Source organism: Mycteria americana, chromosome 2, assembly GCF_035582795.1.
Source record: "Mycteria americana isolate JAX WOST 10 ecotype Jacksonville Zoo and Gardens chromosome 2, USCA_MyAme_1.0, whole genome shotgun sequence".
Lineage (NCBI taxonomy): Eukaryota > Metazoa > Chordata > Aves > Ciconiiformes > Ciconiidae > Mycteria > Mycteria americana.
Window position 1 is genome coordinate 2,316,929 of NC_134366.1, and position 24,432 is coordinate 2,341,360.

General features: G+C 46.1%; 2 protein-coding genes across 3 annotated transcripts in view; one reads left to right on the plus strand and one right to left on the minus strand.

The window, feature by feature from the left end:
* TMIE (transmembrane inner ear) overlaps window positions 1-16,021 on the minus strand; it is a 37,709-nt gene extending 21,688 nt beyond the window's left edge. Inside the window, exons 1-2 of the mRNA XM_075495494.1 lie at window positions 15,636-16,021; window positions 409-526 (exon numbers count right to left, since the gene is read on the minus strand). Of these exons, the coding sequence (XP_075351609.1) occupies window positions 409-526; window positions 15,636-15,734 (217 nt within the window). The 5' untranslated portion in view covers window positions 15,735-16,021. The remainder of the gene's footprint in view (window positions 1-408; window positions 527-15,635) is intronic.
* Window positions 16,022-19,281: 3,260 nt separating this feature from the next.
* Window positions 19,282-24,432, plus strand: part of ALS2CL (ALS2 C-terminal like) — a 56,767-nt gene continuing 51,616 nt past the window's right edge. The window contains exon 1 of one of the 2 annotated variants that reach the window (XM_075492201.1): window positions 19,282-19,556. Coding sequence is in view for 1 of the 2 variants with exons in the window: in XM_075492199.1 (XP_075348314.1) it covers window positions 20,840-20,896 (57 nt within the window). In the remaining variant the exon portion in view is untranslated. Of the gene's footprint in view, window positions 19,557-20,815; window positions 20,897-24,432 lie in introns of those variants that run through there. The other variant, XM_075492199.1, reaches the window with a different exon arrangement.

Consider the following 24,432-nt stretch of genomic DNA (forward strand, 5'->3'; position numbering starts at 1 on the left):
TCTCAGCATGTGGGATAGCACCACAAGAGGTCACATATGGTTTGTACGGTTGTGTGACAGGGCAGGACCATGGCTATAACATGCATTTGGGCCTGAATGTGGTACTGCAGCTGAAAAGAAGTCCCAGCTGTGGCACAGCCCGATAGTCTTTCTTCTCTGGGATGCCACCAGCTAGGACCTGTTGACCAGTATGTTACAAGATGAAGCCATGGTGGCCCATCTGTGGTTCCTTCAAAGACCACACCTGCCTTTCCCTCCTGCAAAAACCCCTGTATGTAGCCCTGCGATGCCAGAGACCAAAGAGCCTCAGCCCATGACCTCCACAGCCATTTGGACTGTAGTCCTCCAGGAACAGGTCCTACTTGGGGTGGTGTTGTGGTTGGTGCAAGGCAGAGAATTACGACTTACTGACTGCCAGGACAAAGATGGCAAAGATACCAATCACCTGCCAGAGGCGCAGCCCCCAGATCACCACCGTCTCCGAAGTGACAGGGTCCGGTTTCTTTTTTGGGGGTTCTGTGGTGGCCTGGGAAAGAGGGAGAAAAAAAAAAAAAAGAGAAATGTGGTTTAAGATTTCCAAGGGTCCCTAAAACAGTCAGAAGGATGTCAACAGCACAGGAGATGGTGGACCCCAGTTTACTGGCCCCTCAACAATTTGGAAATCCTTGAGGAACAGAGACTTCACTAAAGAGCTTGTATCTAAAGCTTTTGCCATTTTGAAATTTATCTGAAGTATTGCCAATTTTCATGACTACAAAGCAAATCTTTTTACTGTTATTTCTTAAAGTCCCAGCTTTTTCTAAAGAGTTCATCTCCTGGGATCAGGAGGAGATTTCTTATAATTTGCATTCCTTAATCTATTATCCAATTCCATAACCTTTAAAAGATATTTTTAAGACTCAGCGGCAAAGTACAACATGGCTTTTTTTTCTTTTTTGAAAAGACTTCTCCACAAGTTGCATTGCAGTGGTATCTGCTCTGCTAGGGCTAGATGAGAAGGGAAGGAGGAAAAGAGCTAAGTGTCGGGGCGCAATGAGAGCCAGCTGCTCCATAAAGATGGGGAGCTGAGGGGGACCACACAAACGGCAGGGCAGTGGTCTCACCAGCAAGACCCCATCCCACCATGCCTAAACAAGGGGAGCACGGCAAGCCAAGAGCGGCAGCCAAGGTGAGCGAAGAGCCAAGACTGCCAGACACGTCCATAGTGATGGAGCAGGTTCAAGGTTCAGCAGAGCCCATGGCCAGGCACAGGTAAGGCTGTAGTTCAGGCAGGGGCCAAACACTAGAGCTTTGGCTTAAAGCAGCCCCCACTGGATGGGCATCAGCCCTTGTGCTATCTCGCAGTTGGCCTCAGCAGCCCAGCTTCCAGGAGGAGGATGCTCTAGGTGCCTGAAGAGTAATTTCTGCCTTTCTCCTGAACCCTGGAGAAACACTGCAGAAGAACTGCTAGATCAAACAGGACAGAAGTTATTGTGTGTGAGAGAGCAGTCGGTGCTGACCTTTGAGTTTGGTTGTTTCTATTTTTCTTTTCACGTTATATTGAAGACCTGCCAGCAGAATGGTGCAGCTGCTTCCCTGGCTCAGGCTAGGTGCTGAAAGCTGTTGGGTCTGTTTCCCTTCTTGGTGTGCGTTCCCTTCCTGACCCCACACGGGTCCCTTTTTCTCTGCTCAGACTTCACAGAGCCTGAGAGCAGAGCTTAGGGCATGGTGTACACTTGGTTCCCAACTTCTTTAACTGCACAGTAACTGCCACAGCCTACAGCTACCCCACTGCCTGAAGGAGCAGTGCAGGAAGGGACCAGGTAACTTGTCTGCTCTGCGTTGGCCCCGCTACAGCTGCTATATGGGTAGAGCATTTGTCTGTTGGGCAGAGATGGCCCTGGCCAAGCCTGGCTCACCTGTCCTGCAGGCAGGGCTGGCTCTGGGTCTGCTACAAGAAAAGATGTGAATCTTGTCTCCAGTCGTCCTACTGTGGAGCTCCTCCAGGCACGTACCTCTCTGGGCTCATGTCCAAGCTCTGAACATCTGCGCTCTGATGTTGCCTTAACGCCCCCTTTCTAGACAGGGAATGCTCCTCTGGAGGGGAGGAGGACTCGGAAACTTGAGTAATCTGCAGTTCTGTCGTGTTGTTTCATAGCTTCTTGGCTTTAAAGATGTGAGTGGAGGTAGGATGCAGCCTTTTAAATACAGGCATCTCATCTTGTCTGAGGTGTTGTGGAGTACCCTCCATCTGCCCACCCAGCAGGGCACAGGTCTTGCACTGTGTCGTATGTGCCAGCTCCTGTACTCATGTCAGATACTGTAGGATATCCCAAATTGCACTAGATTTCATAGCAATTTCACAGCAGTGACTTCGTCATCCGTAGGTATGAAACAAAATCAGGAAATCTCATATCTACACCTTGCACTGCCTCATGTCGTATGAGCACCCAGTGCCTCAGTTTCCCCACTAGCAACAGAGGAACATTGCTGCTTCCCTACTTTTGCCTTGAGACTTTTTGAAGGGAAATGCCATATGGATTTGATACAGGGACAGATACTGGAACTCATCTATAAGTTGAGAAAGGACACTTGATTTAAATCCCATTATCACTGGGGAATGATGAGTTGATGGACCCTTGAAGGGTTGTACAATGTGCAGGCAGTAACTCCCACGCAGCATATTCTCTAGCTGTCAAAACAACAAAGCTGAATTTGGGATGGCTATTCGAGTTGCATTTAAGTCCTGCAGATTCAACAGAGTTGCTTTAACCCTGTAAAGTTAATGGCAGAAAGCACAAATGTCAGATTCCATGAAATGCAAGGAAAAATGGTTCCAAATGGGTCATTCGGGGCTAGAGGCTCTAGTTCTGTAGCCAGAGCTCTGATTCTCACAGCTCCAGCAGTATGAAAGGTTCATAGCAGAAAGGAGAATATACTGTAGGGAGAGTAAACAACACGGACATCATCACGGAGTTGAGATTAAAGCTTAAACCAGGGATCCTATTGCTTTTTTATATATATAAATAACAGTAATGAACAAACAGCTGTTTGCAATGAAGAATTTGGGTAACCTGTATTTGCCGAGAGCCCTTGCATTACTTGAACACGTTAAATGTGTAGAGACAATCCAGTTGTGCTGTGAGTCCAGGAGGAAGGTCCTGGCTTCTCTCATTTTTGCCTTCACGTGAATAAACCATGAGACTGCCTGCTGGCAAGGTGGTTCTGTTTCATGTGTTTTTATGTTGTAGCTTGCAGGTTCCTTTTGTACTTTCATACATATACACATACATATGTATATTGTGATCTGGAAAGTTATTTAACTAGGAGACATGATACCAAACACCTCTGTTCCTTAAAAATACCTTTATTTTTACAACTAAGTGGACTTTTCCCAGCTGTAAGTGTACTTTTTCTTTAAATTCATATTTGTTTTGAAGAAGCCAGTTTTTTAGTGGTGGTCTCCATTAAACAAGTCTTGAAATTAATTTGTAATTAAAAAGAAACATAAAAAGAACTGAGACAGTTCTGGGGTTTTTTTCATTCATAAACAGTACCTTTTTTAAGCAGTCTTGCTTCTATATTTTGAGTCAGTAATGACAAGTTTGACTGAAGAAACCTGCTCTTAAATTGTCTTGTAGGTGTTGCGTTAAGCCTGGTTGTCATTCAGGAAAGCACTTCTTGATCAGTTAAGTTGTTCAGGCTGACAAAGAGGTCTTTTGAATGAAACTCTGTGGCTTGTGCTCTATCAAAGGTCAGAAAAGATGTGGTAATGCGATTTTTAGTGCATATCTTCAAAAAGAGAGTGGATTTGGCTAAATAGGGGAGTGTGTCTCATGCAACAAGAACAGCGCTCTAATTTCCAGCTCCTGAAAAAGCTCTAGAAGTGAAGTGCAAGGGAGGAAAGAGAAAAAAGGCTGTCATTATTCCATTTTTCCACCTGATCTTGTGAAGATGGTGTTAGTTTTCCTTACGTGGTTTAGTGGTGAGTTAGCTAGTACTTCAGATGAGGTGAATTGCAACCACAGCTCCACTGACTATTGAGTAGGTCTTCAACATCTATGGGAGAGCCTGGGTCAAATAGCCTTACAGATACCTGGTAGAAGAAACTTTTCTGGAGCGACCTTTTAGATGGAACCGGGACAAGGACCTGATGGCCTCCATAGTAGCTAGGTGTTGGACAAACAAGGTACCTAAGTCTCATTGCAGATCCAGTCCTTAGTTCTTGTGTGCCTCAGTTCCCCATCTCTGAAATGGGGTTGAACACATTTCACAGGTGTGTTAAGAGGACAAATGTTACTAGTGAAACAGGTTGTCTAGACCAACTCCGGTGGTCCCAGTGCAGTGGTGATATGGTAGGGTCACACATACCAACAAGCAGCACTTATTTGCTTGGCTGATGGCTTAGAAAATCAGAGGTTAACAGCCCTTCACTTCCAATGAACTTTGAGTTATGATGTGTTGTGGTGCAGCAAATCATAGAGTTAATGTGACCTTTCAGAAGGGTTGTTAGCAAAACACGTTCATTGCCTTATATCTGAATGTAGGACCCGATCTGCATTGGCAATAACTTTTTGACAGAAGCTGAAAATACTTCATTTCTAAAAAAAAAAAAAAAAAAAAAAATCTCCTAAACAGGCACATCTGATTCCCTGCAGCACTATTCCCTTCTCAGCCCATGAAAGTCCTGTTAAAACACATCTGTAATGGATACCACAAAGTGAATTGGAGCTGGAGCTGCTCTCCAATTACTTGCCTATTTGTGCAATACAAACCATATTTTAGTCTCTTCCTAATGAAGGATGCTTCCTGCCATGTCTGGAGTGCTTTGTCTCCCAGGGGCATCCTATTCAGAATCCATCTGTGTTGAATAGGATTGTCTGAGTCAGTCTCTTCCAAGCTGTGTTGGCTACTCAGTACCACCCGGCCACGTATCATTGCAATTTGTGACAGCCACCTTCTATCCATAGTGCAGGGACTGGCCATGGGGCATCCAGTGCTCCAAAACCAGAATTGCTACAGGGAGAATGTCTGGCCAGAGTGGTACGGTCTTGTAGAGGCATCTGGGACAATCAAAGAGGTAGGAATCTGTGATACTTGACATTGAAAGATCTCCCTTTTCAACGGTAGGAGTTCTTTCTGCTCCTTACAAAGCATCCAGCAACAAAGAAAAGAAATTGAAGAAGCTGCAGTAGACGGCGGCCCTGGGGAGGGATCAGGGCACCGTTTTTGGTTCAGAAAATTTTGTCTAATTAGAAGTGCTGACCCCAGAGACCTAAGTTTACTTCCCCCTTGGATTCAGCTTTACTTACTGGAGTTAACCTCTAGGGTAGTGGATCCTGGAGTTAACCTCTAGGGTAGTGTCCTGGTTTCGGCTGGGATAGAGTTAATTTTCTTCCTAGTAGCTGGTACAGTGCTGGGTTTTGGATTTAGTATGAGAATAATGTTGGTAACACGCTGATGTTTTAGTTGTTCCTAAGTGGTGCTTACACTGGTCAAGGACTTTTCAGCTTCCCCTGCTCTGCCAGGTGCACAAGAAGCTGGGAGGGGGCACAGCCAGGACAGCTGGCCCAAACTGGCCAAAGGGCTATTCCAGACCATACGGCGTCATGCTCAGTATAGAAACTGGGGGAGTTGGCCGGGGGGCAGTGATCGCTGCTCGGGGACTGGCTGGGCATCAGTCAGTGGGTGGTGAGCAATTGCATTGTGCATCACTTGTTTTGTACATTCTTTTATTCTTTATTCTTTTATTATTATTGCGATTTTATCTTCCTCTGCTGTCCTAGTAAACTGTCTTTATCTCAACCCATGGGTTTTACTTTTTTTCTGATTTCTGTAGGGGAGGGTGAGCAAGCAGCTGTGTGGTGCTTAGTTGCCAACTGGGTTTAAACCATGACAGGTAGCCTCAATCTGATTCACAGGAGACACTTCATTTGCAGTAGTTGGCATGATTTTGTCATTTTGTGAAGCTCAGCTCTCCAAAGGATGGGTCTGTTCTTCCAAACTTCTCTCTGATGGGCAACTGGGAAAGGGAGCCAGATATAAAGAGGAAAACTGGTGAGAAAAGGAAATTGTGGGGCTTCTGCTGGAAGTCTTCATACCTGGGTAAGTCTTAAGTGCACATCCAGAAGGGAAAGGAGAGAGGAGACAAACAGACACATGGTTGGTGTTAGTCCTGCCAGGGTTATGCCAGATGGGAGCAGAGGTGAAGGGTTAGCTCTGTAGATGGCTGGAGGTTTAAGGTTGACTAGCTGTTGTTCTAGACAGCCTTAGGAGCAAGTCCCCAAAGGACCTAACGATAGTGCAGAGAGGGGAGCTGCAGCTCTGAGGGTTATAAAGCACGTACTGCCTGCTCAGTCAAGCCTTGCACGTTGCCAATGGTCCTTCCTGCCATCTGCCTTGCTGTGGCACTTGCAGGCCCGTGTTGCACACAGCACCACAATGTTCCACGCTTTCTTGACTATGGTGGAACACTCGGCGTGTGTGGTAGTGGTCTGCTATGAAGAGTCCCAAGACAAGAGAGAGGCTGTAGCATTTCTCTACATCCAAGAAGTGTGTTTTCTCACGAGGGTCTGCTCTGAAGAGAGCCATGCTTATGGATGTATTCCCTATCTACAGCTGTGGACAGCAACTCCTTGTGGGTCACGTACCTAGTTCCCTGTCTCATGACCAGCTATGGGGTACGTCATGCACCAGAACCTGAAGATCTTCAGCAGATTGTTTTACTCTATGTTTAATAATTAATCAGCAATAGCCATAAGCATTGTGTCATCAAAGAATCCAGGATAAAATATAGTAGAAAAGAATGCAAATTGCAAATCTGAAGGTGAGGGAGCAAGAACCCACCTACAGCTCCATGGCTTAGAAGTGATGGTACTGGTTTTCTACAGCACACATAGGTTTTGAGTCCCGAATGCTGCCCTCTCTGCCTGTCTCCAGCAAGAGTGAAGAGTGGGATGTGCTCATTTCTTTGTGTGACTTCTGTATAGGATTAACTCTGCAGCAGCAGAATAATTGTAATCAGAAGCAGTAAACCAAAGTCGGAATCTGCATTGATGGTGTTAGGCACAGAGCTGTGGGATCAGACATCCTTGCCTCTTTTGTCTGTCGAACCTTCCAATGTTAGTCTCTTTGCTCTGGGGATCTCAAAGCACTTGATGCATCACCCTTGTTCAACAGAAGTAATATTCCCAGTTCAGAGTAGATGAGATGGGCAATTAAAAAATATTCTCAAGATCATGGCACAGATCAATAGCTCTCTAGGAAACAGAATGGATTGCAGGATCCTCCTCTAACTGCTACACAATTTACACAGAAACCTTCACAGAGATGGAATACGTAGTAGGCATTTTTTTGATGTTTAAATGTTCTCCAGTCTAAGTCATGCAGGAATGATGAACAAGCTGTTGGGCTAGTAAACAGATGGGGAAGATGTAAATAGAAAGGTAAGGGATTTGCTGACATATTGGGTGCTACAGCAATTGTGTGCCTCAATAGGAGGACAGCCTAGGACTCTGGATCACTGTAGAAGCCTGTGCTTACCATCAGTAGCAGGAATGCTAGTGATTGGAACATTTGCTACCAGTTTATGGACAATTCTGGAGGAAGCTGTGGATGAGGAACAGCGTAACCTTAAACAAGGCTGAACTGGCATTGGAGGGAAGAAACAACAAGTTTGAAGATCTCTGTCACCTCCCTTGGTTTCACAAAAGCTCTTGATGTGAACCAGTACAAAAAGTAAAATAGCACGCTTGAGACAAAAGCGTGAAGGAAAAAGGGATGAAGCAAGACTGCTGCAGTCTCTTGACCATTCATACAGGTACTTTGGTTTAATCACTGTAACTTTCTTCATACTCTTAGAGTGAGCGTTGAATGCTGGGGCTGAAATATGCAGTGAAATTACTGTAGTGTAACGGTCAAGCTACCACAGACTAGCAAATTATCACGTATAAGCTGATCTATGGCAACTGCCTGTGTGCGTGCACTGGGACTCGGTAGCAGATGTCTAATATTGCATTACTGCACATGCTGACCAGACAAGGTGTCCAAACTCTCAAGTAGGTTGAAAGATGCAACACTGGCCCACATCTGGTCCTCAGCTTTTGGAGACGACACATACAGTGGGGGGAAAAAAAAACATCTTAATGAAAGTCATTCTAAGTAGCTTCAAGAAATTGGAACTGCTGATTTGTGCTTGGCGATAACTGTCAAGATAACAGAATGATCGGATTGGGGACAAAAGGAAAAGATGTGAGGAGGTGAAATGCAGCAGAGATGAAACTGGGACAAAGCGATTCTTATGCAGCCCTGAGGGGGAAAAAAAAATTCTACTTCCATCAAGGGTGACCTTGTGCCCTTGGCCACCAGGAGTGGTCCAGAAGTGGAAGATGGACAGATGGATAAAGAAGTTACATTTGGTATGAAGACTAACAGCATTGCTTTATCTAAGCAAAGCAGTTGCACTAAACAAAAGAATCCAGAAGACTGGAGGCAGTAAAGAAGACTTCTGCAAAAGATATCAGGCTTCAGAGGAGTCATCTTTACATGCAGGAAGATGTTAGGAACACAGCAAATGCAGGCACGAAGCAGCATTAGCAACACTCGGGTAACAATTCAACAGGGGAAGACTTCTGAGGGCAAGCAGATGAGAGTATAATCAAAGAAAATGATGCAAACACACCTGAAGTTAGCCTCACTACAGTCTTGCTACCACTCAGTTGTCTGGGTAGTGCCTATAGGAATATGAAGAAGTTGGGGCTCCAGGAGGAAAAAGAATTGAGCAGAAAAGAGTAACAAGGAGGGTCTGGGCTGAAAGAGTGTATGATCTTGTTATATAAAAGAGAAACTTGTAGCTTAGTTTAGGCTACTAAATTTAAATGTAAAGGAGACAATGACGTAGGTCTTGGTAAATATTCCATGTGACGTTTATGGAAGACCTGCACTCTCTGGAGCAGCAGCTGGAAAACAGGCAGAGTACAGCACAGTGCCTAGAATAAGATTAGTCTGCTATGTTTAGGCAACTGAAACCAACTCCTAGCTGATACCAATGATGAATATTGAGACCAAAGATGGACTGTTGATTGAGGTGTCTCTCACAGGGCAGTGGAATAGTTCCTTAGTCTCTGTCTGCATTGACTACATCTCCCATGGAAGCTGAGGCACCCAGATCACTTCTTGATGCCAGTACAGTAGAGGCGTATTTTTGTGTCTTAACCTTCAGGCTAAATCTCTCCCTCTAAAGAAAATGCATCTACCCTTACTTAGGGGCTTAAAAATGGTGGTACAAGTAATTAAGCCTAAGCTATTTATTCCGAGTTTATTTATGATTGAGAGAAAGTGGGCTATTCATCCCACTGAGGAAACTTATTTTGATCTGATGAATAAATTATTACTTCTCTTCAGTGATTATTAGTGGAGCCTACAGTGACTAGCTCAGATGTGGGTGTCCAGTTTCTAGATGCCCAGTTGAGAGCAGGTAAATCCCACCCTTGACATCCAATTCTTTGCTTGACGTCTGGGAGTAGCAGCAGAGAAGAGAGACAAGGGGATTTGGGGATGTCCTAGAGATCAAATGGCTCCCAGCAGGAGCTGGAACAGGGACTGGTGGCCCATTACTGCCCCATGCTTTGGTTTTCCAATGACTCAGACCCTACTTGGGGCAGGGGCAGGGATCTAAAGTAAACCAGGCTGAACCATGTTCACAGTACCCTGGCCTCTCTTCTGCTTTATCATCCACCATGGCATGTTCCTCTACCTGTGGAGGCACAACATCTGCTTCCAGTGAAGACTGGACTATGCCAAAGACTTGGCACCCAAACCCTACTGGATGGCATGTCCCCAGGTGTGGTGGAGCCCAGGCGTGTCTCCCCCATCCCAGTGTGTCTCAGACTGCACTGAAGAAAGGCCTCTGCTGTGTGCCGGCATCACCTTTGCAGCTTCTCCAAGTGCCCAGCAAGGGCTGGGAGGAGGCAGAAACCACTCTGTAAGGAGCTGGATCTGAACTGAGATTGAACACTGAGGGCTGTAAAACACCAACTAAACCCCAAAACACTAAATCATTCCCAGGCAAGTTGCATTTTTAGGTCAGAACAGTTTGACACTGGCTCTTCTAACTAATTAAAAAAAAAAAATAAATTCATGATTGCTTTGTTTCTGATTCATTTCAGATTTCAGGCAGGCAGAAACTGTCAGTGGTGGTGGGGGGGAAGCAGAGGTATCATCCCCAGTGGAAAAGGTGATAGCTGCTGGAGACAGGAGTCTTATTCACTTCATTGAGCAGCAGACAAGAAAAATTGTAAAAGACCCTGCTTTTTCAAGGTCTTTTTTTTTTTTAAATGCCCCTTCTAATTAGGCTCGACTGGTGTTGCTGCTTTGCCTGAGGCATGGCTGGGCTTTGAAAAACTAACAATGTTTATTCCTAATTGCATTTGATTACACATATCTAAAGGCCACAGATGGTTCGGGAGGACTGAGCTTTAAATAAATGCACACGTGCACTCTCTCCCTTCCCTTCCTTCCAAGTTACAAGAAGGAGATGGACAATCTGACAGTGGACCTCCATGCAGGCAAAACTTACTTAGTGAGGCCATCAAAATCCTCTGCGGTGGTGGGGAAACCCTGGCAGGGTCTAGACGCAACACTGAAAATACAGTAATGATAATTGATCTGTGGCTTCACAGGTCAAGGGGCAATATAATAGCATTATGTATTTAGGAAGAAAAGACTGATCATAATGTCTGAATTTAAGTGTGATAGCTGATAAATCTAGTAGTGTTAAATTATGGTGCAGATATATCTGTTGCCCTGGTTATGAGGATTGCTTGTGCTAGGGCTGCTCCTGGGCTGGCCGAAGGACACAAGAGGGGTCCGTCGGCCAGCCTAGGAGCAGCCCTGGCACAAGCCTCCAGCCTCCCTTGTTCCCAATGGGAACCTGATTTTTTTTCATACCTGGCCCTGTTCATGGTCCTGTGAACAACAGCTTTAGATTGAACCCTGATGCCTCCCTTCATCATCTGCTGTCTGAGAATGATAGCAGTCACACAACAGCCTCTTTAGCACAGCTGTAGCATTTAGGATAGTGGTTTATTAGCAGAGGCAATGGATTTAGTTATAGATGCAATCTCTGCAAATAACAAAAATGCTCTGAGAGCATGTCTAAGGTTTTCCTTAACATTTATGTGGGTTTGGGCCTGTGAGGCTCCAGTGACTTCGTGTACTATCCGTCCCTCTCTCTTGAGCCTCTCAGACCATGACAAGGGATTTTCCAGAAAATAGCTTTTGTAATTTTCTATAATATTTTGAATTCAGCTGACCTGAAATACTGGTATCTTCCTAAAGATGCCATTCTTAAAGCTAACACTTATCTCTCAGATCATCATGTGTGTTGCTTGTGTATGTCCTCCTGAACTATTATTTTCTGGGTTTTTTTCTTTTTATTGTCAGCTATTGAGTTAAATCTATGCATCCACATGGGAAATCAACCTCAGGAGTCCACTATAACTACTCAGTACTTTTACCTGCTTTCGTTTAAATGGCAATGACACATTAATATTTTTAGATTATTGCATACAGCATCACATCCATCACATTCATTTGGAGGCTACAAATAAGGGTTACTGTCCCTTGAGCTCAACAATATACAGCTAAGTGTAGTATAAACTGAACTCCACTTAATACCCTGTGTTTCAAATATATCATTTGTCCATATGGCAATTTGAAAGTGGAAGGACTTGGAAAATATCTGAAAGCCTTTAATTAACCCCTCACTTCTTATCTTGCAGTGATCTTACCCAACTCCATCAGGATGTGCCTTTGTTCCACTGAAGATATTCATAACTAGGAGAAAAGATTAGGTTGCTTTTAGGTTGTTTTTTTTTCCCTACTCTCATGTCTGTGTTGCAGCTTTTCCAAGGAGTCCAAGCTAGAATGACAGAAGATCAGAATTACTTTTATTTTTCTTGGTAGAGAGAAGGGGCAACTTTTTCCAGTCTGATAAAGCTTCTGAAGAGTTTCTTCTATGTGACTTCCTAGGACAGAGCTTCACCTCCTGACTGGGAAGCTCCAAACTTCAATCTAGAGACCAAGAGCTTAATAAAGGTCCAACATGCAGAATTTGACTCAATAAGGGGATAATTGACTAAACCACACACTACATCCCAAACACATGATGTGTCTTTCCACCTCAGTGTCCAACTTCACACCCAGTTCAGGTCTCTTAAGAGCTGACCTGATGCAGGTTACCCTGATTATTTTCTCCATGAAGAATATATTACACCTGGGGTCAGAGCACCCTGTGATAACCCATGGGGCTGATGGGCCTAAACTTCACCCAAAGGAGGTGGACCCCAGCTATAAAACAGTAGGTAGTGCCAAGGTCCAGTTTTCAGACTGCTTTTTTTGTTTGTTTCTATCTAGCCTGATTCTCTCCTTTAGAGGTCTGCAGACAGATAGAAAGCTTTACAACAAAGGAGAAAACCCAGGTAAATCAAATGAGGGCTGAGAAAAGCCTTGGGATAGAATGAGAAGATAATTATGTTAATTAGGAACTCAATAATGAACCACATGGCGATGACTGGGAAAACGTGGTCTATTCCAGCTGGTTTATCAGTCCTTGGTATCAATAAAGTGGCTCAAATAAGCATAGAGATTTCCCTGTGCTTTCCCAAAGCAAAGTCCTGATGGTTTTCCGGTTATGCTGCAGAGTAGACTATTCCTTAAGCTGATTACAAAATGGTCATAAAAAACTATGGTGCTAATTTTCAGCCATGGCCTAAAAGAGGACCAAATCTAAGAAGTGACGAGGTTTATATTGGCCTTTATAAAAGGAAATTTCTGTTTTAGAGGCACTGGAAATGTCGATGTTCCTCCCTCCCTAACTTGTCCTAATTCTGTTTCCAGAGTGTCCCCTGGGCACGTAGAAGGTCTGATGGACAAGACCAGTAGTAGTAGGAACTGTACTATCGCCTTGTCCCTCCTTCCCTGTGTAAGCTGCCTGCTTCTTGAAATGTGTACTTTTTCCTAGCTGGAGCTCTTGGACAAATGATGGGGAAGGTGGAAAGCTAAGGAATGGGCCAGTGCTATATGCATTTTATGTGATGGGTATTATTTTACGGGAGCTAAATGCATTGTCTAAGCCATCCTGTGCAAAGGGGGAAAAAAAGCCAAAGCCGTGCTCTCTTGTTCTTCAGCCTTCTTGGTGCTAGAGCTTCAGCGTGATGATGGAAAAGAGCTTTTTCCCATTCTTCTAGGTGTTTATCTAGCACCTGGTAATGACTAAGCACGTGAATGCATTTTAAAGGTCGGGATATGGCGGCACCGAGGGGTGCCTAGGTAGAGCTACGTGGGTGTGTATCTTCACGACCCTGTACAAACTACAGCTGAACTTGAGCAAGGCGCTCCTGGGGAAGGGTCCACAGCTCTGGGTGAAGTGCAGGAGGTCTCTGCAATGCCCCTGACAGAAGGGCTCCTGGTGCACTGAATGGGGCTGTGTCCCGGGCAGCCCACAGAGCTAATTCCAAATTTACCCAGTGCCAGGGTAGCTTGCTAGTCCTTGGACAGTTAACATTCAACCTGGGAGACTGAGAATTCTTCTAAAAGGCCTATGAAAGAGCAAAGCTTTTTGTCAATGCAATTAGATTCAATATTCAGAGGCTTTTATTGCCTCTTCACTCCCAAGTGGAAAGTGCTCAAGAATCTGCACGTTTGAAAACACTTGAACACCATTAAACAAGAGCATCTTCTTGTTTCTTTACTTCTCCTTACTGTGTGGTTTTTCTGGTTTTGGTGGGGTTTTTTTTGAGCTTGTTGAAACGCCCTGATGTCCAGCCCCTTTGACCTTCTCTCTGTTTGCTTTGACAGGCTGGCTTAGCATAAATTGAATTAATCAGGATAACTACATTGTATAATTATTTGAAGTAAAAAGTCCTTGCAGAGCTTCGGAGCAGCCTGTAATCCATCTGCTTTTAGAAATACAGAAACTGACCGTTCATCTAATCTCATTTTTGGATACCTGGTAGTTAACCTGCTGTGCAGCTTGTGTTTCCAGATGAGATTTGCTCCCTCTGCCGTGCTATAAGAAGTAGACAAGCTTTCAAGAAAGTCTGGTATAAGTAAAGCAGACCATAAAATTACACCTGTTTTATAACAGTTTTCATAGTTTTGTCATTTAACTTTGTTTTGCTTTGGCATGAGGACAATTCCTGTAAATGTGCGTCTGTGAAACATAATGGAAGGGAACATCTTCCTGGTGGGGTGGATGCTGCGTCTGCACATCTCCCTGGCTTCAGCGAAGCGTGCTTTGTGAAATGTGCACTGTAAGAGAAAGTTCTGCCTCGCTTGTCACCTTGAGAGCTGCTGTAGGCTGAACAGCTTGGAAAAATGACTACGGCAGAGTGTGTGTGAGTTTGTAAAGGAGCTTTAGGTTCCTATTTGCCTTGCTGGGTATGTTATATTGTGGTCAGATAGGATGGGTTGGTAGACCCATTTGAAAATCCTGAATTAAGTAACTTTAAAATAAGACAACCAGAGGGTCAGGGCAGAAGATGGACCACGGGGTGGGGATGTGAACTCAGCACGGTTGTCACTGTCTCTGATGTGTTGGTGATGAACTGCTAAAACCTGCAGACCAAAGGCTGCGGGGATCAGACCTGGCTTGGTGCGAGGCCAGGTGAGGGGCAGGGCAGCCAGGGATGCAAAGTTTTAAAATGTTGAAAAAAATCATTTCTTATGCTAGCTCATCAGAGCCCTCAACACAGCTATGCCTGCACAGATGCAGTTTAGCTAAACCCCGAAATCGGAGCAAAGCAAGCTCTGCTGCAAGAACACGCTGCTCATTGGCACTGCAGCTCTGGGGCTCTGACCCTGGACCAACACAGCAGCTGCCTCTAATGTGGCTCAGACCTTAGGAAAAGCGATGAAGAGGTTGAAAATGGCTGGGCTGCCAAATTTTTGGCAGCTGTAATTCTTGGGGGCTGTCCTTCCAGATAGGACTCTCGCTTCTGAAACTGCCGGCAGTAAGTCATAACTGCTGCCAGGGCTTAGTCCTGGGTTGTGAAGCTGCTCTTCCCTCCTGGTTCATCCCAGCCTTGCTGTATGGAGCTGGGGCCATGGGAGCGCATAGTCATCCTCAGGGGAAAGCTCTGAAACTGAGCTGTGGGTGAGGAGCATCACCTCAAAAGTTAATGTTTTTGCTGAACTAGAGGAAATGAGGGAAGGCAGAAGTAGAAAAATGCAGCCCAAGCGTTTAACTTGGGCAGGTACATCCAGGGACAGGATCACCTGGGTCGTGCCTGGTCCTTCTCTTCTTTCTCTGGGCCTCTGATGAGGAGCACTTGTTGGACACACAGTACTGGGCTAGAAAATGCTGTGCTGTGACTTTGGCCCTTTGCACCGTGTCAAGTTCTCTCTGGGGCTTAAAGCAGCCCATAAGTGCTGACTGTCCTCAGCAGCAGCTATTGGCATTATAAAAGCGCCTTCTTTCTAGTGCTGGGCCTGTGGAAAGCAACAAGCATCTCCCAAAGAAGCTTCTAACTCCTTGGAGCCACCTTAAATCCCCTGCTCTCTGCCCCACCTGTCCTCCCTCAGTAACATGCATGGAAAAAACCCATGATTCCTGGACACCCCCAAACCCCCCCTCTGTAAAGCAAGTTTCTCCTTACCTCGATTAACTGTGCCATGGCAGCTCTCAAGCAGGACAAGAAGAGGGAGGAAGACCTCACCCAGGAGACAGGATGCTGCAAGGGTGGATCCCACGCCATCTTCTCTTCCCAGTATATCTCTGACTTCTGCGCTGTAGCCCAAAGCAGGGGAGGTTATGAATAACCCAGCCAGCTCTCAGCAGCGTTCAGCATTTACCAGAAGCAGTCGCGTGCTGTCCTGGCCCTTCTTTACTGCCTTTCCTTTCTAATCCAGCAGCTACAGAGCTGACGCCGGGGAGTCATTAATTAATTAGGCTGGTGTCGCTTACAGAGTGCTCTGCTGCTCTTCAAGCCAGGCTTCGTGAAGGGGGGGATGCAGGGAGAAAAGTAGCGCTCAGAGCTCTCACTGCTCCCCCAAAGGAAGGCGATTCACTCATTAAGACCCTGGCTTTGCTTTTTTTTTTTTTTTTTTTTTTTACAGCTGCCTGACTGATTCCAGCTCTCTTGTTCTTGTTTTTCTCCTGGCCTGTTGAGAGAACTCTCTTCCCCTAATGAAAAAGGGCTGTAAGCCAAGCTGATGCATCATCAGCATCATAGCTACCCTATGCTAGCAGAGTCCAGTGTTACTAGAGATGAGTATTTGACATCCTGGGATTTTAAAAGCATTTTTCATCCCTGAAGGATCTTGTGGATGTGTTGCTACAGTCTGCAACTTCACCTGACCTCCCCCTGTGCTCGGCACTGGTGAGGCCGCACCTCGAATGCTGGTTTCAGTGTTGGGCCCCTCACCACAAGAGAGACATTGAGGGGCTGGAGCGTGTCCAGAGAAGGGCAACGGAGCTGGGGAAGGGTCTGGAGCACAAGGCTGATGGGCAGCGGCTGAGGGGCCTGGGGTTGTTCAGCCTGGAGAAAAGGAGGCTGAGGGGAGACCTCATCGCTCTCTACAACTGCCTGAAAGGAGGCTGTAGAGAGGTGGGGTCGGTCTCTTCTCCCAGGTAACAAGTGACAGGACGAGAGGAAATGGCCTCCAGTTGCGCCAGGGGAGGGTTAGACTGGATATGAGGAAATTTTTCTTCACTGAAAGGGTTGTTAAGCACTGGAACAGGCTGCCCAGGGCAGTGGTTGAGTTGCCATCCCTGGAGGTATTTAAAGGACGTTTGGATGAGGTGCTTAGGGACATGGTGCAGTGGTGGTCTTGGCAGTGTTAGGTTTACAGTTGGACTTGATGATCTTAAAGGTCTTTTCCAACCTATACGATTCTGTGATTCCGTGATCTCTGAAGGGAACTGAAGGCAACTGGGAAGAGCATGTGCATAGCAGGCTGTAGAAGCTAAAGCTGCAGGGCCACCATCTCCAGCTCTGCTCGAGGGGCTCAAGAAAATTATCTGAATCAGATGGGTAGGGAAAACACATCTTGAGGGCTTTGAGGGGGCACGGGACTCTCAGCTGGACCGTCCTTCCACCAAGAAGCAAACGAAACCTTCGGCGAAAAAAAAAGTGAAAAAAAGGGTCAAAAAAAGGGTGAAAAAAAAGTCAGGAGGAGAGTGACTGGATGAACCAGGTTTACTATATTCTCCCATATCCATAATTTCTTGTAGTATTCTTTACTGGGAGAAGCCTGGGATTTAAGGCAAGAAAACAAGCAATGAGATCTGGGAGGATCTAGTCACTTCTGCTACTGAGTTCTAGCACTTTTAGAGACATAAGCACAGTTTCAAGAAAAATAGCTCCATAGCAAATTAATATTTTACAAGCTTAAATAGGCAGGCCAGCTTTAAGGTTTGCATTACTGATTAGACTGTGAAGATTAGAGGAGGGTGGAATGATGCCAACATGTGCACGGCTTCAGATGAAAAGCAGTCGTTCGGTTCTCTGCTGCATTTGTGCTCGCTGCAGACTTACATGGTGACTGTTAGCTGCTGTGTTCCCACGCAAGACACGATGGGAAACTGTGTGCTCAGAAAATGGGTGTAAGAATTGGGTGCGGTGGAAAGGGAACGCAGGATGCCGTGTTATGAGGTCTCATCAGCAGACAACAGACGGTGGCAGCATCGAGGCAGGGAATTATGCGTATGCCTCCAAAGTTGTGCAGCTTGGTCCTCCTCTCCCTGACGAAAAGCCAGGCTGGGGCTCTGCTATCCTAAGCAGCGGTTCACTCAGCTGGTTTTAATGTTTTTCAGCTTGATTTCTTAAGGAAATGGGGCTTTTGGACATGATACTTTGCTTGCCCCTCTCATCCTCCCTTCGCCCTACCTTCCCTCTTCTGGGTTTCTAAAACTTTGCTGTTGTTTTAATTCAGCTGAAATTGGCCAAGGGATAAAGGTCTGGGAGATATTGAATTTCTGTGCATTTCATTTAAAAAAGTATGCCATTGGGTGAAAAGTTAAACCAGTTGGAGTCCCCATGGGAGGAAGAAGGACAGTATGTGGACAATTTTTGCTGGACACTGGAGGATCCACGCTGGGCAGAGATGTTATGACCAGCCGAGCCATGGGGAGCTTTGGTTTATGCCTGCAGCTTGCTAGACACCAGTGAATGCAACCACAGGGCATAAATCCACGGCAAACTGGGCTGTCAGTTCTGCTGCTTATGGGACTGCTTCCTTTTAGAAAACATTGTCTAAGCACTCGTCTGCTTAAGAGGAGCTTGCGGAAAGGCACCTGCTGTGCCCTGGGTCAAACACAGTATCAGCTCCCCAAGCCTCTGGGTTGCTATTTCCAGAGTGCAGTTTATTATTAGTGCCTTGCCCACGGGCCGGAGTTCAATGCTGCTCCTATCCTTTTATTTGCGGGTTCTCAAGAGATGTCGGTTTTTTGAGGTGTATTTTGTTTTTTAATGCACTGAGCAAGTTAGACTGTGACTTTCCTGCAGCTGATAGGGAGCTATCTCCTCTCTGTGAGCTCATGAACCAGGCCTGCCATGGCATCAAACCTCTGCTGGAAAACGTTTGTGCCAAGAGCTATGCAAAAATAGCTCTGACAAACCTGATCAATTTGGGGTTTTTTCCAACCTCCAGATTTCTTATTCTATATATGGGTCACTGAAGCGGAGTGCATCCTTTAGTTTTCAGGGGAAAAAAAAAAATGTGGATTCCTGCAGGCTCCAGACCTTTCAGCACTTTGTAACTTCATTTCAGACAATTTGAAAACACTTGGAGTAGGTCAGAGCAGAATCTCCTGCTGGGATTTTAAATTATAAGATTTCATGTTGGCCTTCTATTCCTTTGAGCTTTCAGAGTTCTTTTTTTTTTTTCCCTTTTAATTTTCTTTCATGACAAGGAGGACAAACAAACTCTTTATATGCAAGCATCTACTTCTAATTTTGATGACCTGACCCCTCGAGCTGGATATTTTGTAGAGAGAAAAAAAAAGTGTTGCAAAACTTCTGAATTTAGCAACAGTGAGGAAGTGGGCTTTGCAGAGAGAGGGGAAATAGTTGTCTTTTCCCATATACAGACCTACCAGCAGTGACCCCTCACCGGATAAGGTTACTCATAGGCCACATTGCACATACTGTTATGTACTCACCGATCAGTGGATGACCACCATCTCTTAGTGAAACCACAGGCGCTGTTAAACTCGTCAGCTTCCTATTTATAGCTTGTGCCTTTTGCATCCTCTTGGGAAATAAATGAAATGTGGCTCTTGCTGAACGTGTCACTTTACCAATCACTGCAGTGCTGGCGTTACTGCTATGCAAGAGCACGACAATGTTGTTTGGGAGAACGCCGTGGTCCTGAACCGTGCGAGTTTGCTCAGCGTGGCAGCAAGAGCCCCAAGGGTCAAACCACTGAAAGGGGATGTGGCTCTTGCCTGCCTCATCTTCCTCACCCTTGCTGTCTGCCCGCATTTGGGCTGATGGGCAAATGGACGAAGAGCCGCGGGGGACTCAAGGTCTGGTCTCCCTGGAAATGAACTGAGCACCTAAGAAGAGAGCAGGGAAGTGAGTCTCCTTGCTTTACTCTGTCTTTATTGATATCGATATCTGCCAAGTAGCTGGGATTTCTTAACAGGGATTTCTTAACAGGGATTTCTTAACAGAGATTTCTAACGCAAACTTCTTTTGTGAGAAGGCTCCTGAAGAGAGAAGTTGTGTGTCTTGCGAGTGCTCATGCTCACTTACGTGTCGTAAAACTGTTTGCTGACACTGTTGATAGAAATCCAAGACTGACCTGGTGGGTAACTTTTGTGCATCTCGCATCTCTGTTACACTGCTTGTTCTGCTGGGCGCACATTGATTCTTTTCCTCCATGTGCTTCGAAGCAGCTTGAAGCTGCGGTGACGGGCACTGTGCAGGGTTACAGTGTTTGGAGAGAAATAACCCTTTGCCATGCAGAATACACATTCCTGAATGAGTGGGAATAAGGGATTTGGGGGAAGATGGAGGGTCTCCTTTCCTGCCAAAGTGTGGGATCGTCTCTGTCCAGCCATTCCCAGAGCCCCCATGCACTCCAGCAATCACTTCCAGGCTTTCTCTGCTCTCCTCGCTCTTCCCCCAGAACAGTGAGGTCCCAAACCTATGTGCTTGCCTGGTCTCCTGGGTGTTTGGAGATTTCCAGGGACACCAGGCTTCCAGTTCCCTATCGCTCTTCAGCCCAACCATGAGCAAAGAGGAGGCAGCCCCAGGGCAGGGGAGGAGACCTGGGAGCCAGGAGAGGGGAGAAGCCAGAAGAAGGGAGGAATGGATCTTCTTAAATACCTTTAGCTGCAGTTTAATCCCCAGACCATTATGAAACATTTTTCCCTTCATCTTTGTAGCTCCCTTTTAGGTATTTGAAGGTTGCCTTCAGTCTCTGAAGACTGTGGCTAGGAAACCTCCTTTGTAGGAGAAGTGCGGAGGCTGCATTTGTTTTCAGATGGCTCCGTCATAACTTGCTTGCCCCGTGCACCGCAGAAGCACGACAAGCTTCCCCACAGAGCTGAAGGCAAACTTGGGAACACCCCTAACACTTGCCTATGGGGAGAGGCAGCCACATCGCCCATCCACAGCTGCCGTTCCCCTTTAAATTCTCTAAAAGCCATTCAAGTATTGAGTTTGCTTGCTGAAACGTTAATGTGGAGACTGGCCAAGCGATGGCAGCCTGCCAGGGGTTTCCATGTCTACCAAGAATGTTTTGCAGTGCACCTTGGGAGAGGAACATTACGTCCTTGATTTTTTTTTTTTTTTTTCCCCTCCCCTTAAAGTGAGTAAATAAAGTAGCTGAAAAGTTAGAGCAGGCAGCTTTCATGACCAGCTCTTTCCATTCACATGGCTACGTATCCTGGCTGACAGCTCAACCCATGGTAAGATGAAATTTTTGCTCAGGTGGAGTTTGGCTGCCGGGAAATGCTACTAAACCGCTGTTGAAGTGGTCTTGTGGGAGATTGTGGTGCTATTGCAAAAGATTTGGCTCTGTGCCATGACGAAGATCAGGGGGTTACAGCTTTGGAAATGGGGTGATGCTCAGTGCATGGCAGCGTCTCTCTCCAAAGTTTATTGCTTGGGTATTTTGTGGGGTTAGGAAAGGATGCAACCATGTTTAAGATACAAGACAGTTTGGGGAGGCTGTGAATTCAGCAGAATCCTACCATCTCTGCCTCTGTAAAACAGGAATGCTGTTCATTTCCTAATTGCATCGAGGCAGCTAGTCGCAAAATCCCTCCCGGTGCTGATCGGGAGTGTGTCGCGGGAGCAGGATATAATGGTACGATTCACCGCAACGCTGTGGGACAAGGTGCCTTTGTTTCTCTGGCACCATGTCTCCGGGCAATTGGGCTTGTTATGTAGCTGATGTGCCTTGCGATTGCAGGTGGCTTCCAGCCCAGTGGGACAGGTCCTTGCTGTCCCCATTTAGTTGCTGAAGGGAGAGGTTGGATACGGCCAACGTGATGCTGTGAGAAGGGCGATCAAAGGCAAGGAGAAGGTCACCGATCTCATGTGGCTGCAGAAGGAAGGTCACCTCCTCCTGGTTTGCTCTGTCTCCAGGGACAGTGTTGGAGTGACTCATTATTGCTTTTACAGCAAAGGTGGGTTGCTGATGGGCTGTCTGGTCTATGCTGCTATCTCAATGGGGGATTTGAGAACTGGGAGGGATAGGAATGCGGGGAAAACCGGGCCAAGACTTGCTCTGCTCTTCAGAGTTGCTCATGTGCTGGCTGTCCCTTGTCACCTTCTCCCACATGGCCTGTGTTTGAGGAAAGACTTTCCCAGCCCTTTCAAATCAAATGTTGGTTTTCTCAGGAGGTACCCATAAAACCCATCTGGGTGATGGGGGGGGACTGGTCTTGGCCACAAAAATGTCTCGTGCATTAAGAAAGAAAATCTAGTTGATTTCTGCTCTCCATCCTCCTACAGTGAGTTACTCGTCTATCTATAGCTCTGATCCTTGCCCCTCTTTCATGTCTCCATGTGCCAGATGCCTCTGGCTATCGGATTCCTCTGATCCACTGACCGGATGCATCTGACATAGCTTGCCAAGGAGTGGGAAGAAGGCCCCAGAATTGCAGCTGGGGTTCTGCCACCCTGCTCAGAGCATTTGGAAGAGCCCTGGTAAAAGTCACCGTCCTCCTGCAGTCAAGCACTGTAGACCTCTGTGCCGTTCCCCAGCTGGACTGTTCTGCAACCCAAAAGACTCATGCAATTAAGTTCATGCTTATCTCACTGGTACCACTTCTCTGCTCCAACTCAAATTTTCATGTCATTTTCAGAGCCGGAAGGGTTGTAATAATTCTGCTACAATGAAAGAGCAATACAATACTTTTTTATTATTACCCAGTTTTCTGGAAACTTATCCATCCAACTAACGATGGAAAGGCTCATGGTTTCAGATAACGTTGCAGAGAGGAAGAAGCTGTTCTGAGCTGAAAGATGACAGCTTCGTGCTGACATAGGAAAGTGGGTTTTCTTGGTCTGTCTTCCTGTTTTCTGGCTATGTAGCTATAGCAGCTGGCCATATCTGGCTATATAGCAGCTCCTACGGAATTAGGACTGAATGCCAGAGGCTACTGTTTGTTTTCCTCTTTAGCAAGGCCTTTAGTTAGGCAAGTTACCACAGAGCAATAAATAGTTTGGAATCGTGAGTCATGTTTCATTGTTGTACCTAGCTGGGCATCATGGTTTTATTTAAAAAAGGCTTCCTTGTTTATGTATTTGTTGTTACAGAAAAGTAATCCTCCAATAGAGTCCCTATGCTTCTCTTGGACTGGCCAGCTGTCACTGTCGAAGGTAGCTGCTCTAAGGACTGGTATTTCTACCTGTTTTGTTCTGTGGAGTAAGAATTAGAATTGCTTTACTGAGCAGTAAGCACATTAGCTTTGTAACGCCATGTGGTACGGTGTCCCAAGTGAGCCTGTGTCTTTGGAATATGATGTGGAGCTTGGCGCAATTGCAGAAGTGCTTGGTATCTTCCCAACGTGTCTGTAAACCACCTGGGCTTTCCAAAGTTCTCAGAGCAATGTAGCACCCTCACCTTTGGATGGCAGCTACAGCCAGACGGATGGGCATCCTGACTTGCCCCTCTGCCCTCAGGGTAGAAGCAAGTACCATAGGTCACACAGAGGGGGACACACCTTGAAATGGTGACCGTCCCCACCATGACCATCTAGTTCTCCTGCCTTGGCAGCCTAATATTCTGTGCTGTGTAGGACAGGAGGAGGATGGGACCAGTTGGTACAGCTCATGATGCACAGTTTCAGCACCACCGCGTTGCAGCTGGAGTTTGTCCAATAGGCTAAGGAACTGGTACAGCTTGACTAACAGGCACAAGGAGACGTGTTACTCTTGGGTACTTTTTGGTCCTTGGATCAGGACCAATGTTTTGTCCCTTATGTTGGTGGCCAGTATGCTCCTGTTTGGTTTTTCCCCTTTCCAGCTCTTCCTTACTCTAAAGAGAACCAGGTGCTACTGGTGAAGGCCATCAGCCCACAGCTACTGTCTGTCCAGGGTCTTGTGAATGCCTTGGATGACCTTGCACTTCTACAACTTAAAGTTGTAGCGAGTCCCTGCCAGTGATGGACCTTTGGCAATGCTGGGTGCTAAGAACTGGGTCTGCCATAGACCAGGCACTGCATGGACGTGTCATCAGAGACAGTACCAGGACCAAGTGCTGTCTAACAGAGAGCACAGGTGGAGTGGACTTGCCAAAGGTCATGTAAACAGCTGGGGAAACTGTATTTAGGTCATCTGGCTGCTCAACTAAGGCTGAAATGTTTAGACTGTGCACACTTCCAGGGATTAACTCTTGACCCTTCAGGCTGAGAGCCTGTGTGGGATCAATGCTGTGACATTTAGTTTGCATCTGAGCTCTCTGTCTAGCAGGCACTGAGACCGGAGGTTGTAGGAACAGTCAGTCTCTTAACTTTGGGGCTTTCCTACATAAGGAAATGAGTGTGGTAAGGAAAGATGTTGAGTACATATCGATATCTTTTCCATGACTTCTCTCCTTATGCTTGTTCTGTGCCTGTCCTGCTCCTGGCCAGTCTTGTGCTGCATCTCTCCCTGGTCTTGCCTGATCGTCATTTCCGTCTCTCACGGACAGGAATACAGATGCAGATACATGACTGTTCGCAGTGCCTGTTACCTGAATTCTTCTGTGCATCCTGACATAAGTCTGGAGAATTTCTAGAAGTGTTTGATTTCTATACTGGTTGACTGCTGAATGGTATCTCAGATGTAGAAAACATGTCTGTACGCATTGCTGATCCCAGTTTCTTGTTCCTTGTTTTCTAGTCACTCCTGCCTTGCATGCCTCTCTCACCCTTTAGGGAAAAGTCTTTTGTTGCCTCAGTGAAAAGAACCGGGACAAGTTTGATTATCAAGAAGATTGTGAAACTTCTTTTGC